At 39.1% G+C, this 12,916-nt stretch overlaps 1 protein-coding gene across 6 annotated transcripts in view; it reads left to right on the forward strand.

The window, feature by feature from the left end:
- Nucleotides 1-12,916, forward strand: part of ZNF385D (zinc finger protein 385D) — a 450,774-nt gene that overhangs the window by 353,315 nt on the left and 84,543 nt on the right. For all 6 annotated transcript variants that reach the window (XM_089532942.1, XM_089532943.1, XM_089532946.1 and 3 more), the window contains one exon: nt 1,815-1,925. In XM_089532942.1, the coding sequence (XP_089389068.1) occupies nt 1,815-1,925 (111 nt within the window). The remainder of the gene's footprint in view (nt 1-1,814; nt 1,926-12,916) is intronic.

The raw sequence follows: 12,916 nt of genomic DNA on the forward strand, positions 1-12,916 counted from the left end.
GCACCTCCCATGGGTACCAAAATCCATGGGTGCTCAAGTCTCACTATATACAGTGGGACAGTAAAACGATGCCCCTTATATAAAATGGTAAAAACAAAGTTTGCTTTTTTGAATTTGTATTTTTAAAAATATTTTCAAGCAGTGGATGGTGAATCTGTGAATAAAGAATGAGTGGATATAGAGGGCAGACTGTGCCGCCATAAAATATTCTGGATTAGAACACAGGTAACTCATAATACAGTATATTTGCAGCTTGCTGGGACAGCTACTCTTAGTCTAGTGTAAGAATAGCAGATATGTGGATGAAGATGGCACCATCGTCCTTGCTAATCAAAAGGTCCTAGCACTTCAACAATTTCTGTAACTATGGTTAGATCACATTCTTGGAGGATGAAGAACATATCAATTCAGGTCCACTGCATTTTGTGTTTCATGTGTTGCTTTTCCATTTTCTTTTCCTGAATAAGTTTTGTTTTTGTTTTTGTTTTTAAATGACCATATCATTGCAAGTGGATTTCATTGAAATGCCAGCATACTTAGAATACCATACTACAGTTTTGCCTTCAATGGAAAAACCTTTTGTGACATCTGTAGTAGTACAACTGATGGTGTCTTTTTCCACCCCTATCTTTCTGCTTATGTATGAAGAAGCAAAGACTAATCAGGACAGTCTTTGCCAATTTGGGACAGTTGAAGGGTATGAATTTCTGTATTACATACTTTAAGTATATTATTTCCACTTGATGATGCAGAGAAGGAAAAGGAGAGGAGGGGAAACAAATGAAATGAACGAAGTCAGTACATGTGGAGGAGATACAGCATTTCGCTGTGTTTAAAGGAGCTGATAGACACTGAAACAAGAAAGAGAAGACTCAGAGGCCCATAGTATTAACTGTTGTTTCTAAAGTTAAGAAACATATCAGAATGTTCAATACTTTATTTCTTTAATATCAGAAATATCAGAATGTTCAATACTTTATTTCTTTAGAATCTAGCAATTTGCTATGTTTGTTCAAAACTGTGTCTTCAGAGGTGTTAATATCACTTTTCTTCAATAATTGATTTTCACTTAAAAAAAGATTCCTGCTCCTTTTCCTTCCTTTCTTTTTCTTCCTCTATAATATGAAATTATAGAGGAATTTCTATATATTATAGAGGAATTATAAATTATAGAGAAATTTTGCTGATTCTGTGGATTGCAAGACCTGCAGGTTAGCTGTTTAAGGCCCAGGTGCCACATGATGGGGTAAGCTCCCATTGCTAGTCCCAGATTCTGCCAATCTAGCAGTTCAAAAGCATGCAAATGCAAGTAGATAAATAGGTACCACTTTGGTGGGAAGGTGAACAACATTCTGTGTAATCATGCTGGTGACATGATCACAGAATAGTCTCTGACAACATTGGCTCTTTGGCTTAGTAATGGAGATGAGCCCTGCCTCCTATGGTTGGACACAACTTGACAACCTTGTCAATGGGGAATACCTTTACCTTACCTTTATAATATGATTAGTGGCCAAAGTGGTGAAGTAGTGGTCAAAATGGTCATATTGCTTGACTACAAGTCACCTGACAGCATAGTAAATGGTGATGAATGCTGAGAGTTGCAATTCAGTGGCATCTGGAAGGCTACACAATTCCCACCCCTGATCCATATGTATACGCACCAACGTATATATGCACATGTATCTATACTTGCATATATATCACTCTCAATGTAGAAAATGACTTTGGAAGTGTGGAGATTGCATTGTTAGTACAACTGACACAATTTCAAGAGAACAAAAACACTTTTCTTTCTTCTCCTTTTGTTTCAGATGGACCCAATTCAAAAAGCTGTAATAAATCATACATTTGGGGTACCTCTTCCTCACAGAAGAAAGCAAATTATATCGTGCAACATCTGCCAATTAAGATTTAATTCAGATGTAAGTACACAATTTATCTTTTTTTTAAAAAAATGTATGCATGATACAATGTGTGTGTATATGTGTTTCCCCAATGGAGCTCATATGGTATTATTTCACATTTGTCTTTTGGTTAAAGTAAAATAATGGATGTGATCGTTTGGTGTCTATTGTCTCTGCTTTTCTTTTCGGGTTTCTCTTCCACAATTCCAGTTTTGCCAATTCTTTTATACATGCATTATAGGAAGATTGATCTTTTATCACACCAAGCTGTAGGAGTATTAGCCCCTTATACGCCTGCAAGCCTTGAATGTTTGACTTACAGTTTCTATCCTAAAGGCTTCATTTGCTAAAGGTGATGTTATGTTCCTATATAAGTTTAATGATAGCTTTGTGGTCATTTTGGTACTGTGAATCTATACTTCACAAACACATTTTAAATGACAGAAGAGCACATAATACCCTCTTTCCTGCATTATGGTACTTTAGCAGAATTAAGTGCTTTCTGTGTTAGCAAAGGATAGATACACAGACATGACACATTACTAGTCTGTGAAGGCTTTTAGATTAAAAAATATTTGACTTTCTTACAGGCTCAAGTGATAAATTCTTCTACCCCATAATCCTTCTGCTGATTTGAATCTGCTGTAGTGTGCTCTCTTCCAAGTCCATAAGATTGGTTCTTATTTTGCTGAGTCAATGTGAAGTGTTCAAAATATTCTAAAATGTGAAACTTATTGTTGCCATTATTGATCATATTGTTATGGGGCAGGGTACAATTATATTTTGAACCTGTATTCTGCTAGCAGAATTGTAGGAACCAACACAAGTGGGGGAGGTGTGACCTCCTCTGCCCATATCAGCTTCCACATGAACACCAAAATCCTGATCCAGAGGTCTGGGAAATTCAGGCAAACCTCAGGAGTTTAGGTAGACAGTTTTGTCATAAGCATTATGGGGGTTTAGACCAAGGAAAAGGTTTGCTTAAGGTTTTCCTGCATACCTGTGTTTAAAATGAATGTGCTGGGTATGCCCTTCCTTGCAAAAAGCAGATTGTTGAAAGAAACATTTGCAAAAAGGCAACCTAGAATGATAGAAATGCAAAAGGCAAACCAGGAGGATGGAAACATTTGATGCTCTTTATTATAACAGTACATTGGATAAATGGCAGAACTGAGAGGAGATTTGAGTTATTACATTCAATCCTAAATTTAATTTAAATATTTACCTAATTATAAAAATATCCCTAAGGACACAACAATGCTAATTGGCTCAGGGCCAATTTGTACATGATTTCTAGACATGCTATGGCCCATGTGTGAATCCTACTAATTGAATATCTGTGTAAATGTGTTACATTAATGGATGACAGATACAATTTTGTTGTCAATGAACTGTTAACTTGTACATATAATGTAGCTTCCCAATGCCTTGATTATGCTCACAGAACTCGAGCGGATTATGTGTAAAAGCATTTCACACATTTCATACATATCTAGTCATACAGCACACTCAAAGACATAATTTTGACCTTTCAGACTGGGGTAAATAAATATTTCTAAGGCCATGCATTCTACCACTTCAGAGCATTATTTTTACCATCAACGTCACATGAACATCATTGTTAGGAAATCTGTTCTATATTGACACCTATGTTCTGTTATTGTAAAACTGAGATGTGGCTATCTTGCAGCGCTGTTATGAACCATTAGAGGTATGAACTTCATAGCTCACAGAGGAACAGTAAAAGGATGAGATATGTTACTGGAAATATGTTTACTCTGATGTGTTTAACTGAAGAACACAATATTCATTTTCAAGCTATCAGTGCATGCACTTGATAGCAAATATCTTTCCTATCACTATCCTCCATGGGAAAACCCTTGGACAGAAGTGGCACTGCCTTCTTTCTAGCTATGATATGCCAGATTAATAGTTTTGGTCTCCTTTCCACATCATTCACTACTATGAATTCCGTGTTTCTTTACTGGTAAGGTAAGGAAAGTGAACAACTCAGAGGATGACTTTTCACTTACTTTATCACAGGAGCCAAAGATAAATGTCTGCTGTGAATGTTATCTGGCTATTACCATGCTGACAAGAACAAAACCTTCAGGAAGGATGTGACACTGTCCAGTTTTGTGCTCTACAGGCAAAACTGGGTGGGTGGTATGCTGCAAGAGGCATGTGCTGTCATGATTTGTGCCAATTGTACAATGGCTCCACTCCACTCTCATTCCACAACATGTGGAGGTTGAAGACAGGAGAAGAAAAGAAAAAAAAAGAGGGAGGGAGGGAAGGAAATAGAACTTTTTAAAAGAAAGCTTGAAAAAATTACTGTTTTGCACACATATGCCAGAATTGTACATTTGGTTGAGTAAAATGTCAAAATCATATTAAAACCCTCCTTTTGAAACAAAGAATTCTTTAGACACAGAGAGAATCCATTTTCTTTACATCAAAAGGATAAGATTTAAATAATTAGTAGCAGGCAGAAACACACTTGGGTGTGGTATGTCTGCATAATTAAAATATTTTCCATTAGACTGAAGCTTATAGTTTCTCATTTTACTTTGAGATAGGACAGCTTTTGATAAAAATTCCATTTAGCAGACAATATCCTCTGCAATCACAATGTCTTGAAATTAAGTTTCCAAGAAAACAAGGAGTGCAGCAGTCTGAAATCAGCTGTAATTTTTTTTTTTTGGGGGGGGGGACACAGATGTTATATGTCAGTGCTCCTAGTAAAAGAATAATTAAGTAGCAACTTTGTCCTTGGTGGGATAATATAGTTCAGAGAACTTTGTTTTCCAATATTAAACCTTAATTCTTTGTCCACAAGGGGAACAAATGCATCTTGTCTCTGAATTCTTGGTATAGTCCCATCGTAGCTAAATAAATACTAGTCATAAGCCATCTCAAAATCATGCAAAAGCTTTGCTACATGCAACCCCCCAGAAACATAGTAAAACAGATCATTTCACTACTTACAAACCCTAGAATGATAGAATTGGCAGGACACACGGTCCTTCTAGTCTCATATCCAGAGTAAAGGTAGATCTCACCACTTTCTTACTGCATAGCTAGTACAAGCTGAGTTTTCCATATACAGCATTCCAAAATCCAGAATACTCCAAAAGCCCAAAATCTCCATATGGTTGACTGGGATGTTGACACCATTGTGTTCTGATCGTCCAATGTACACAAACTTTGTTTCATATACAAAATATTTAAAATATTGTGTACCTTCAGGCAATGTGTATAAAGTGTATGTGAAACATAAATGAATTTAATGTTTAGACTTGGATCCCATCACCAAGATTTCTCATTATATATATGCAAGTATTCCAAAATCCGAAAATCTCTGAAATCCAAAACACTTCTGGTCTCAAGCATTTCAGATAAGGGAGCCTCAGTCTGTACAATTCACATTCTGATTGTGCCATAAACAAAGAACAGGCATCCGTATTTTCCGGCATATAAGACAACTTGGCGTATAAGACGACTCCCAACTTTTCCAGTTAAAATATAGAGTTTGGGACATACTCGTCGTATAAGACTACCCCTCTTCCAACGCACACCAAATAAAAAAATTTAAAAATCAGATTTGATTTCAATATAGTAATTTTAATTCAAATGCTTATGACATGCAGGTATTTAGCAGGAAAATGTGTTGTATATAAAGCCTGCTTGGATTGGTCAGCTCTCCCTGCCTGCCCAGCCCTCCCTGTCTCAAAGACTATCAGAGCAGTAGCGCAAACATGGCTCTTTTTTCCATACCCTGGCCTGCAGTTTGCTCCGCTTTTCACTTACCACTTCCCAGTGAGGCACCCCCTCACTCGTCATCGGGACTGCGTTAAGTCACTTCTTTCCACGGATCCTGATGAGTAGATTTTCTTCTACTGTACTTGTACAGTGCCACCCTTGCTACTTTCATATGGTCGCCGCATACAGTGGGGATGTGGCTGCGGCCATTTTTGAGCTCTCCCCACCATATGCAGCTACCGCAGGTTCTTCAGTCCGGCTCAGAAGTTTCAGCACCTACCCTATAAGACGACACTCGGTGTATAAGATGACCCCTGACTTTTGAGAAGATTTTCCTGGGTTAAAAAGTAGTCTTTTACACCAGAAAATACATTACATTGCAGAAATGGACCTACCAAGGAAATAATGAGATGACTAATTAAGAATGCTAAATGAACAAATGCATAGAAGGCTAATTTCCCCAAGTTCTTACTGCCTTGAGCGAATGGGCTGAATTTCCAACTTACAATTATGTTCAATGTAAGAACACACATTATGTTCATGGTTTTGGGATGACCAACTTTAAAAAGGCACCAATAGGTCAGACAAGACAATCATGCTATGGATTAATGGCTCTTCTGGATGGAGAAAGGCAGGCTTCAGGCTCTTACTTGATCGACTGGGAGGCCAGAGGAGAAACGGGCAGCCTCATGGCCATGGGAAGTTTCTACTTCCCAGGAGGCTCCGCAGCTTGCCAAAGGGCATGGGAGGCTGGTTTGCAGCCAATTAGGGGCAGGCTGCTGCTCATCTCCTGATTGGGTGCTGGAACAGGCAGACCTGAGTGAAGCCTACATGCTGTAATCTTCACTCAGGTCCAACGGGGCAGCATATATTGCCACATGCACTTTGGCAGCATTCCTCCCTCCCTGCTTTTTTCTTTGTATGTTGTTCTGTGCTGTTGTTTATCTGTCACAACTATGTATGTGGGTGGAGCATGGGATCGGGATCCGAGATGAGTGTCAGTACTCTGGAAAGGGTACGGGGGGGGGGGTCCCTTTATGGGACAGGGGAGAGAAGTGCATCACTAATGCCCAGCCCAACTGGGGTCTAGGGCTTGGCGGGCACCACTACTCAAGTGGAGGTGAGGGGGCTTTCAGCTAGGTGGTATGCCAGTGGGGTGAGCCCCCATAGCTCCACTTCCCTTCCCTGGTGAAGGACTGGGGTTTGGTTCATTGGGAAGCAGATGGCCTGCCAGTGCCTGATCCTACCCCATGCTTGTGCCAGCTAACTGCAGCTGTGCTCCAGTCCTTGGTGTTGTGCCTTCCTTGGTGTAGTGATGTGCCCCCTGGACATGCAAATAGTGTTCAGCTGTTAGATATTAGAGCTTGTATTTGGTGAACCAAATGGCATAGTTTGCCTAGGAATATCTTAGACTGATCAGTCAGTAGCAGTGTGTCCAGAAAGGTGTAGCCTGAACACATAAAGTACAGTATTAGAACACTGTATATAAGAGATATATGAAGTCTATTCAGAAACACAAGCAGCACAGTATACAGAGGAATATTTATTACTTGGAATTGTACATATGAAGGGTATTTTGTCCTCTGTTTATGTTCTCTGTAGATATGGAATGTATCTTGTTTTCCATTCTGTTTCCCATTATTCAGAATTCTGGTTTTAGTTCCAAATAGCTTGACAGCATGATGCTTAAGATATTGAATTTCATAAAGTTGCCGGATGTCAAATAAAGCATTTGAGGTCTCATCCATCTGCCTTCTGAAATGAGGAGGGTATTCACTGTAGACAGTGCCATTATGGTTGTGATATCTGTCCCTTTAAAGTACTCATTTAAAAATTTATATCCTCCTTTTCCATTAAAATAAAAGGTGTCTAACTTGAACATGGGTGAGTGCAAAATGGAAAACCCCAAAACAGCTGAATAAAACAAAAATAATACAGAAAGCATCAAAGGGATAATTTTCATAATGAATGCTATGACTTTACATGTAGCTGTGTTTGTACTTAAAATGTGAAGGAGGGATAGACATACTTAAACTCCTGAAATGTGGTGGACATACATTGGGAAGCAGTAGCTGTCCAGTATAGACTGTCTGCTTGTGATTGTCTTTTTATACTTTTAAAAGACCATAATTCAATACAGGGATAGGCAAATATAAGGTGATTAGAATAAAATTGATTAAATGTCTTTGATATATGCAGCATTGTGTATGGGTTGCACTGAGTACTATGTAACAGCTTTCTAGTCATTTCCAATGAGCTGAAATGTTTTAATTAGTGAAAATATAATTACTGAAACCTGCTTGGATTGACCAGGGCTGAGTGGCAATGAGGGTGTTTTACTGAAAATAGAAAAGGGCACCTGTAATGAATGAAGTGTTAACATTTTCATGTTTGTAGTTTAGTTTACCTTAGTTCATTGGGTTTCTTCTGCTAATGATGAGTATTTATCTTAATGATCAGTAATATTCCCATAAAAGCATTCTGAAGACATCAGTCTCATTGACCAACCATCCATTATCATCAGCGGTATGTGAGAATGGTGGCACTGTTTCATATTTTAACCATGAGGGGCAAAATTTAGTAAAATTCAGGCATGCTGTTCACAAAATTAAATTGCAGAGAAAAGAGTTTATTTAAAGTATTAAGAATATTTGTTGTGCTTTCTTTTTATAACCCCAAATGATGATACGAGTAGGATTACTTGCACAAGTAACAGTCTTTTATACTACTAATAATAATCATTCATTGAGTTTGTAAGCTCGATATAATACACAGCAGTATATAGTAGACAGGCCAGGTGGAGTTTTCAGTGTACAGTCGGCCCTTCTTATACACGGATTTTTTATACACGGATTTAAGCATACACGGTTTGAAAATGTTCCAAAAAAGTATAAATTTACCTTGATGTTCCATTTTTTATTAGGGACACCATTTTGCTATGTCATTATACTTAATGGGACTTGAGCATACACGGATTTTGTTATACACGGGGGATCTTGGAACCAAACCCCAGCGTATAACAAGGATCCACTGTATTCTCTTTCACATAGGTCTGAAACACAGTGCAAAAATAATCCAGTTGGAGACTGTTTTAACTACCTTGGGTCAGTGCTAAGGAATCCTGGGAATTGTAGTTCACTATAGCATCAGAACTCTCTGATGGAGAAAGCTAATGTTTCACAAAGCTACACTTCCCAGGATTCCCTAACATTGAACCAGGGCAGTTAAAGCAGTCTCAAACTGGATTATTTTAGCCGTGCATTTTGAACCACAGTCACAGCTCCTTTTCAGACTTTTCCTGGCAACAGAAAGACAGTGAGAGTCTCCAAGTGCCCCTACTGGTGTAGAGAAATGAACACCAGAATAGGAGTAATGTCACTACTAAATAACATCTCATATCTTCAACTAAGAACGGAGCCCGAGAAGCTAAGGTCAGAAAGTAAGTCAGCTAAGTGACAGTGGTCCACAGTGTCAAAGGCCGCAGACAGATCGAGGAGGAATGGCCTTTACTCTATCCTTGTCCTCCTCGATCTGTCTGCGGCCTTTGACACCGTGGACCACTGTCTCTTAGGTGACTTACTTTCTGACTTTGGCTTCTCAGGCTCCGTTCTCAATTGGTTTAAATCTTACCTGTCAGATAGATCTTTTGCAGTGGTCTTGGGTGGCCAGACTTCGTCCTCTGTTCCCCTATCTGTTGGAGTTCCTCAGGGTTCTGTTCTGGGTCCCCTCCTCTTCTTTCTATACACACTGTCTCTTGGTAAACCTATCAATTCTTTCGGTTTCTCTTATCATCTGTACGCTGATGATGCCCAGCTGTATCTTTCCACCCCTGACCTTTCTCCAGGGCTTGAGCAGCAAGTTTCATCTTGTCTGACAGTTGTTTCCCACTGGATGTGCCATCGGCCCTTGAAGCTCCACATGTCCAAGACGGAGCTTCTTGTTGTCCCTCCTAAGCCCACCCTTCAATATTCCTTTTCTATCTCTGTCAACAACATCTCTATTCAGCCGGTTCAGGAAGCCCGCAGTCTTGGTTTCATTTTTGACTCCTCTGTGTCATTTATCCCTCAGATCCAGGCCACAGCCAAGGTCTGTAGATTTTTTCTCTATAATATTTCCAAAATCCATTCTACTGCAAAGATTTTGGTCCATGCCCTAGTGGTCTTGCGATTAGATTACTGTAACCTTCTCTTGGCAGGGCTTCCTCTCTCTCACCTCCACCCATTGATTTCTGTTCAGCACTCAGCTGCTCGTATTATCTCACTCGCTCGCCAGTATGACCATGTCTCCCCCCTATTGTCATCCCTTCACTGGCTCCCCTTTCCCTTCCGCATTCGGTACAAGCTTCTCGTACTCACTTTTAAAGCCCTGCATGGGCTGGCCCCTCCTTATCTCTCTGAACTTCTTTCTCCCTACATCCCCACTCGTTCCCTCCATTCTGGTAGCCAAGGTCTCCTGTCCCAGCCCAGGATTTCCACGGCCCCATCCTGGATTCGTCCCTTCTCGCTTGCTGCCCCCCACTCCTGGAACCTCCTCCCCTTACAAGCACAACTCAACACATCTCTAACCAGCTTTAGAGCCGAGTTGAAGACCATATTGTGTAGGGAAGCATTCCCAGGGAGTCTGTGATTGTGACCTGGTTGTTTTGATGCTTGACTCAATGTTGGATTTTGCTATTTTAACTTGTTTTCTTATGATGTTTTTAATTTGTTGTTTTAACTTCTAGATTGTATGCCATAGGCAGGCTTTTTATATATTCTTGATTTTACTTGGTTTTGTACAGCGCCGTGTACATTTACGGTGCTTTATAAATAAAGATAATAATAATAATAATAATAATAATAATAATAATAATAATAATATGAACAAAGGACATCTTTAGAATGGCACTCTATAAAGTCTGCTGATATATCATAACTTATATATGTACAGTGGCTTATTATTGACAGGGCTGGATGTTGGGCCTCTGCTAGTAGAACACAAGAATTGAGCAAAAGAAGGATGGCAGGGCTTCTCCTTCTCAATGCAGCCCCCATGCTACCCTAAAAGCCTTCTCCAGAGATCTGGGAAACCCTTCAGAGGTTTGGTTTTTTTTTTTAATTGAAAGTTCTACGAACTACAGATTTGAACCGTATTAATTCAACTTGTATGCAAAAAAATGTCAGTAGAAGTGCAGGTTTAGATTCAGAAGAAGGAGTACTGAAGATAAGAGGAAGGACCATCAACAATCTGAGATATGCAGATGATACAATACTACTAGCAGAAAACATCACAAACTTGGAACAATTACTAAGGAAGGTCAAAGAAGAAAGTTGAAAGGCAGGTTTGTTCTTGAACATAAAGAAAACAAAAATCATGACCACAAAGGATTTACATAAATTCTACCAAAACAGTGAGGAAATAGAAATAAAGAGTTCCCATAGCTAGGATCAAACATTGATCAGAATGGGGACTGCACACAAGAAATTAGAAGAAGACTAAGAACAGGAAGGGCAGCTATGAAAGAATTAGATAAAATCCTAAAGAGTAAGGATATACACTAAAGATAGAATCATCTAAGCTGTTATACTTCCCATCACCAGGTACGGAAGTGAAAGTTGTACAGTGAAGAAAGCAGATAAGACGGAAATAAACTCATTTCAGACTGTGGAGGATACTATGGACAGCCAAAAAACAAAACAAAACAAAAATGGGTCCCTGAACAGATCAAGCCTGGACTCTCCCTGGAAGCCAAAATTAAGGCTGACGTACTTTGGCCACATCAAGAGAAGGCATAACTCATTAGGAAAGACAGTAATGTTACGGAAAGTAGAGAGAAGTAGGAAAGGAAGACCACACACCAGAGAGGTCATGGACCTAAATTCACAGGACTGAAGCACAGCAGTTGGGATGAGTTGTCTTGGAGATCTTCATACTCAGGATCACCATGAGTTGAGGTAGACCTACAAACAGTTAACAGCAAACAATAAGGACTGCAGGAGAGAGGATAGGAAGAAAAGTTCAAACTGGTGCTGCATTACCAGTACCACACTGGATTAAATTTTATGTGTATGAGGAAAAATTGAACATCAGTACCAACTTGAGTTGATCCATCGAAATGAATGAGATTTGCTAGTTACTAAATAAGTCCCAGTCCTTTCAATGGAGCTATCCTACTTTGGACTTACAGTTGCTTTATCTCTATATGGCATTTCATATATGCCAAAGCATACATATAGTGGCAAAGGGGGGGGTGGGGACCACTGGATTCACATTGGTTTGCAATCTAGAACAGGCTTTTTATGTCTGAAGCCTTAGTACAGTTGGTCCATGTGTGTTGAGTCCATACAATTAATTTTAAATTGTATGAACTATATCCTGCATAAGAATTTACAGCCTTTGCTGATGAGACTAAATATCCAGTGTAAAGCTATGCTTATTTTGAGTTTTGTCCATTTTTGCTCACACTAAAGCAATATTTTAAAAAGTAAGTTGCTTCTGATTAAGCTTCTGGTTTGATCTGAATTGAAAATGAAATATTTAAAGGTCTAAAATTGCCACCAGGGACTCACTTCTTCCTTGGGTAGAACCCAGAAAGTCATTTTCAAATGAGTTGCCTCTGGCTGTTAGAAATACAGTTTTTCTGCAAGAACAAACATGCAGATAAACTCACAGTATTGACCTGGTCTCTTGAATAGCAGGTATTAGATCTTTGAAAAATGACTTTTGAGGGAATGGATGTACAAATCTTGTTCGGCTCAATTTATACGGGCTTAAATGTGCAGTTGGTGGGGTCGGGGGAGCACTTTGCCTGCAAAAATATATTTGGTTTGTATGAAAGAATTTAAAAATAAATAAATATGCCCTTATACATTTCCCCATAAAAATGCCTTCTTATATGCTACTGCAGGATGCCTTTAGGGATATTCTTAGAATAGGATTTATCCCCCAGCACTGCTTATTTTCTCTGCATCAATGGCCTTGTCATGATAATCAACATTTTTTGTCTCAACCATCAATCACTCTTGATTACAGCTAGGTAGAAGTTCTGTATTGTTGATCAGTTCATCAGCATGTATAATATTATACCTGGAGACTAGGGAAAATCATCCCTCCATGGAAACTCAGTTCACAGCTTTTGTCAAAAGTACTTTTTTCCCTCTCTATTGTTCCCTTTGCAACTGTCTCTTCTGTCTTTGATTGTCAGTCTAGTGAATTTATATTACTATTGATTAGATGGAATTGAAAATTGAAATCTGGCCCTAGATTGC

The sequence above is a fragment of the Sceloporus occidentalis genome, unplaced genomic scaffold (genome assembly GCF_023333645.1).
Source record: "Sceloporus occidentalis isolate IW3139 unplaced genomic scaffold, rSceOcc1.0.p SCAF_7, whole genome shotgun sequence".
Lineage (NCBI taxonomy): Eukaryota > Metazoa > Chordata > Lepidosauria > Squamata > Phrynosomatidae > Sceloporus > Sceloporus occidentalis.